Source organism: Oncorhynchus mykiss, chromosome 12, assembly GCF_057628025.1.
Source record: "Oncorhynchus mykiss isolate SJ-2025 chromosome 12, ASM5762802v1, whole genome shotgun sequence".
NCBI lineage: Eukaryota > Metazoa > Chordata > Actinopteri > Salmoniformes > Salmonidae > Oncorhynchus > Oncorhynchus mykiss.
Window position 1 is genome coordinate 74,667,514 of NC_143033.1, and position 6,115 is coordinate 74,673,628.

General features: G+C 45.7%; 1 protein-coding gene across 20 annotated transcripts in view; it reads right to left on the reverse strand.

The window, feature by feature from the left end:
• Window positions 1-6,115, reverse strand: part of srcin1a (SRC kinase signaling inhibitor 1a) — a 56,900-nt gene that overhangs the window by 46,658 nt on the left and 4,127 nt on the right. For 11 of the 20 annotated variants that reach the window (XM_090193273.1, XM_090193262.1, XM_090193271.1 and 8 more), the window contains one exon: window positions 3,548-3,583. In XM_090193273.1, coding sequence (XP_090049399.1) covers window positions 3,548-3,583 — 36 coding nt within the window. The remainder of the gene's footprint in view (window positions 1-3,547; window positions 3,584-6,115) is intronic. The other 9 variants (XM_090193263.1, XM_090193272.1, XM_090193261.1 and 6 more) reach the window with 1 other exon arrangement.

Consider the following 6,115-nt stretch of genomic DNA (forward strand, 5'->3'; position numbering starts at 1 on the left):
TGCTTACGGGGGTTGTCGAGCAAAACAAACGATTTTGTGAGAAGACCAATTTTCGGGATGTCTCATGGTCTGATCAACACCGCTCTAGCTCTGTCACCGTTCACCACAGATGCGGACGTGTCACATTGGCGGATGCAGTGGATTGAGACACATCCAATGCAAAAAAAAACAGACATCTCTAGTTTAAACTGATGGATTTTTATGCCGATTGTTTTATTATGCTAATTAGATGGCGGTGGGGGCACGGACATCAATCTTAGTTGGTTTTAACTGACTTACATCCCACTCCTCACACCTCTCTCTTCTTCTGTCCCCCTTATATTCTCTGGACTTTTCAACCACCTTTCAGCCACCTTTCCTTTTTCATACACTGAGTATACCAAACATTAGGAACACCTTACTAATATTGAGTTGCCCTCAGAACAGCCTCAATTCATCGGGGCATGGACTCTACAAGGTGTTAAAAGGGATCCACAGGGATGCTGGCCCATGTTGACTTCAATGCTTCCCACAGGTGTGTCAAGTTGACTGTATGTGCTTTGGGTGGTGGACCATTCTTGATACTCAAGGGAAACTGTTGATAGTGGAAAAACCCAGCAGCGTTGCAGTTCTTGACACAAACCGGTGTGCCTGGCACCTACTACCATACCCTGTTCAAAGGCACTTCATTTTTTTTGTCTTGCACATTTACCCTCTGAGTGGCACACAGACACACTCCATGTCTCAATTGTCTCAAGGATTAAAAATCCTTCTTTAACCTGTCTCCTCCCCTTCATCTACACTGACTGAAGTGGACTTAACAAGTGAAATTAAGGGATCATAGCTTTCAACTGGATTCACCTGATCAGTCTATATAATGGAAAGAGTAGATGTTCTTAATGATTTGTATTCTCAGTGTATATCCTTCTCCTTTCCCTCCCCATCTCTCTCTCTCTCTCTCTCTCTCTCTCTACAATCTCGCTCTCTGTGCCATCTTTCACCTTCCTTTCCCGCTCTGTCGCTCACACCCCTCAGAGCGTCATTAGTTTTTCATCCGTCTCAAAAGTAGCTTCTCATTCTGGCTGTCTGTGTCTCTCTATGTCAACACCTCTGTTTCTGGACAGCTCTCAAAGCAGCCGAGCACCCCTATACTCCTTCTCCTGCTGCAGTCTATGTCTGTTTGTACAGCCCTGCTCTCACACACACTCGCTCTCTCCCCACACATTGTGCTATTTCACCAAACAGGGAGAGAAGAGCCTGGAAAACAAGCAAGCCTACGGCTGTTCCGCAAAAATTGGAAACAAAAATTACCCCCCATAATAAATCCATCTCCCTCCCTCTTACTCCTCACTTACTCTTTCCCTCTATCTCTGGCTTTCACTCACGCCGTCTATCTCTCAGCCCCCCTCCCCCCTCTCTCTCCTTGGCCGAGCTCAGTCTCTTCATAATATGGGGAGTCGTCAATGCATGGAAGAAATTGCTCTGCCAAATTGAGCTGGATTGTTCGCTGATGCGATCTGCTCGCTAGGCAGGAGAGTGAAGAAAATGGCGTACTCTGGGGAGGCGGGATGACACCTGAGATGGCTGGTAGTCTTCTTTGCCGAGGAAAAATAGAAAAGGGGCCAGGCCAGTAGAATATATACATACCAGATCTGGGTTCAAATGCATGTGTGTTTGAGTATTTGTTATTCAAATAGTTTGTTTCAGTGTATTTGAGTATTTTCAAATACACAGCCCAAACAAGTACCTTTACTTGAGAAATAATATGTTCCAATACCTGGGATAAACGCATGGGAGTGTATTTGTGTCAGTGTATTTGAGTATTTTCAAATACTTTCCAAGTGTATTTCCAAATGCATTCCAATAATCAACTGCTTGATTTAAATTAAATTAAATGTTCAAAACAGGTTATCTGAATACTTTTGTTTTGAAACAGTATTTGAACCCAGGTCTGATACATACAGCAGAATATCCATCGGGCTGGATTCTACCTCTTCTTCTACCTCTTCTTCTTATCACCTGTTCTCCTCCTTCACTTTAATTCTGTCTAATTCAGCCTGTTGAGAATGTGACTCATTCAGTAGGCTTTTAATTATATTAATCTCCAGATTTAGACACCGTGATGTCATTTAGGTGGAGGAGCGCTGGAAAAGTGGGCGAGCCTTATTAGGCGAGCACTTGATCAAGGGCATGGGAAGTAGAAAAATGAAGAGAAAATCGAATATTGTGACAGCGATTTGATGACTGTCCAGTTGCTGCAGGCAGTCAATCCAAGAAAACCGCTTGGATTGACTGCCACGTGAGAAGGGTTTTTAAAGCTTTTTGGACATTATTACGCTCCTCGTAATAATTACATAGCTCTGGGGTAGATGGGTCAGGGATCTGGATATTGATATCTGGTTGCATTTCCACCCTGTCCGGAAGATATTTCAGGGAAGCGTAAACCTCAGACGAGGCCTCTACCCACACAGATGGCAATACTTCCTGTAAGCCTCTCTGTGTAGATCCATGCTGTGCCTCAGCAGCCTCCGGACAACATCTATGAAACGTAACCCTCAACACACCGTGAACCATGCCAGCTCACATAGATCCACAGCATGACACTTACACATAAACTCCATCTACTCCATGTACCTCTGTGTCGCACGCAAGACAGATATACCCTCACGGATGTATCCGCAGGCAAGACAGATATACCCTCACAGATGTATCCTCAGGCAAGACAGATATACCCTCACGGATGTATCTGCAGGCAAGACAGATATACCCTCACGGATGTATCCGCAGGCAAGACAGATATACCCTCACAGATGTATCCTCAGGCAAGACAGATATACCCTCACGGATGTATCTGCAGGCAAGACAGATATACCCTCACGGATGTATCTGCAGGCAAGACAGATATACCCTCACGGATGTATCCGCAGGCAAGACAGATATACCCTCACGGATGTATCCGCAGGCAAGACAGAGCAGAAATAATACATGCCATATTACTGTACATTTCTCCTAAATACAGCATATCTAACCTCAAAGCCTGTCAGTAATATCGAAGGACGTCTGAGAAATGTCAAAGTAACATTTCCACAATGCAACAAGGCACTGTAATTTCTTCTTAACGTCTCAGTTAGCCTGAGTAATACTCTAGCAAGGTCACATGGATGTTAGCCATTAGCGCTAGGCGCTAGCTGACTGACTGAGGTTGCATTAATCCTGGGAGAATCGTTTCCTGCAGATTAAACGGAGCTTGAAGCCTTTAAGCTGCTGCTGCCGCCTGAGACTAGAGAGATGCCAACTGAGAGTCTGCGTGCCAGCGGTGCGATGGGCACGAAACCAGGCAGAGAGAGCGATATGCCACCGTGTCATAGGAGCCTGGGGTGGTACACGCACACACACACACACGCACGCACGCACGCACACGCACGCACACACACACACACACACACACACACACACACACACACACACACACAAAGACAAAGACAAAGACAAAGACAAAAATACACACAACAAGAACACACCATATTGGATGGAGAAACCAAACTGACACAGCGACACTGTCACTTACAGCACTGACCTTAAAGCTCCAGTAGTTGGGTTGTTGCTGGGGAGAGAGAAAAGGAAAGAGAGAAGTGTTAGACATTTACTCTCAAGTATCTGACAGCTAACAATAAAAGCAACTCTCTGAGAAATTGCATGCTGGGTGAGGGAGAGAGAGAAAAAGAGACAGAGGGAGCGATGTTGAAAGAGATGGACAGAAGAGGAGAGGTAGAGAGAGTGGCTGAAATAGGTAACCCAAAGGCACACCAGCATCAAATGCTCTTAGAAGTGGCACCATTCCCAGCCCAATGCTAGACACACACTACCTAGCCCACTCCCCACACACACACATACAGAGCACAGACATACAGACACAAACACACGCAAACACGCACTATCCCAAGCATCATGTCATTATCCTCCGTCAGAGCCGACACAGGGCATATTGACAGACCATTAAGGGAATCGTTAATACAACAAGAAGGTTACAATGTTCTTAGCAATTGATTAGCATGTGGATGTGGGCAGGAGAGAGTGAGGGAGGGATCTGTTTGTGAACGTAGTGTTGCAACTCAAACCAAGTAGGAACTAGTTACAGGCTGTGCCTTTTGACAGGATTAAATGAAAGAAGTGAAATTGAATTAAACAGGCCACTCTGTCAGTCGTTCAGATGTTGGCCTGTCTCCCAGACTTCTCCATCATCCATCTGCTGACAGGCCCCCTCTCTCTCTTCTTTTCTCTTCCTTTTTGCTCCCTCGCTGCACCTGCCTCTCTCTCTCTATCCATCTGATATTCTCTACCTAACCCACTACCTCACTGCCTCTCCCTCCTCTTTCCTTTTGTCCTCCTCTCCCTCCCTTTGCCCCTCTCTACTGTGACACTATTAAAACATAATAACCATGGTGTGTTATAAACCAGGCCAGCCTTCCAACGGCCTGGAAACACCTCACGATCATATGTAAATTAAAAAGATGGCGACAATTCATGAATTTTGATCCCAAATCTAAACTCTTGTTCTAGTTCCTTATTCTTATCTGCAGGCAATTTCCAGTTAATTTACCGGAGTGACCGTTTTCCCTGCTGCCATATATCCACCGGCGTGAGGATAGGACAAAATGACAGGTAGCCTAGGTTTTTTTCATTTGATTTATCATCGTCGGCTAGTTTTTCTTTCTCAGTGTTTCCTTTCGATATCGCCTCATCATATTTTTATTATGGACATCAGTAAGAGATCATTTGCAACTGATGTGTTACTTTATCCTCCCCCATCTGTCTCTCACCCAGCGTAGCAATTTATAATAGATGAGCGACATTCATTTAACTAGCTGGAGAGCTGGTTATGGCTGATGGGAATCCTGCCTGACCTACACGAGGCCAGTCTCTCTAAGCCTAAGGTGTTCCTCCCTCTATCTCTCTCATTGACACCGTGTTAACCAGTCCTGCAGGGCCAAGCTATAGATTAAGGAGGCAGCCAGGTGTACAGGGCAGGCAGGCACACTGATACAATAGTAGCTACCTCTACACTCCATGCTGATCAATGGAGCTGAATTTTTAATGATCCAGGCCAGACTAAAGTGATGACCTGGAGAGAGTGGCAATATACCACCACAGGGCACCGGGTGGCACCGCCATGACTCCCTGCCATGGCAACACCTATACCCACAGCTTCAGACTGACTCTGTATCTCCGTGTTCTGTCCACTGTATACCGTTCTCTGTTTTCCCTGTAGAACCCGGAGAAAGGGACAATGTACGCCCACAGGACAGGGGCAAAATGCCTTGCCATGGCAACAGCAGCTAGCCTGTTACCAGACCTGTTTGTGACAGGAATCAGCTATACAGCGCACACATGCTTGGAACCAGGCTAAACAACTACAGCAACAGTCTGGAACTTTCTCTGGTTCTCTGAACCACATAGGTGGCTGCTGATTATGTATGCAGCCTCCCTGATCAGTTCACCTTTTCTCTACATTGCAGGATGGATGAGGCATGAGCTGAAATTAAATGTTGGGATTGAGTTCATTGTAATGTCTAGCACTGTCAGAACTGGCGAGAACGATCAGATCCAGGAAGACAGAGTTTTGCTTACACTGACGCAAAATAAATGGGAATCGGCCCAAACCCTGTGCTTCCTTTACTGGGGAGCTGAATGTTACTAACGTAAAAACACATCTCTATAAGAGAATGTTGGGATGTCACTAAAGTCTACTAGAGAACACATTGAGTTAAACTCCTCTCTCTTGGCCTCTCTCATTTCTCTCTGTTCTGTAAGTGACTTCTAGTCTATTCTACTGGTTTTGTGTTGGAGGTCAGGTGAAACAAAGCTTTGTGCCTTTGTGTGTGTCGGCAGGATGGAAATGTGTGTGTGTCCATGTGGAAAGTAGGTCATGACTGGAAGAGGAGGTAGGCTCTATTCACTGAGGATGGGCTGGGTTAGATTCTACCTGCTCATGTGTCAGTCAGTCATTCAGTCTAGCCTGCCTGGGCTCTATAGGGTTGCCCCTGACAACCCTGGAACTGACAGACAGACAGAGGCTCAGCGGGAGCATTTCTACAAGTGAATAACTCTCGAATGATTTTTCCCCCTCACAGACTAG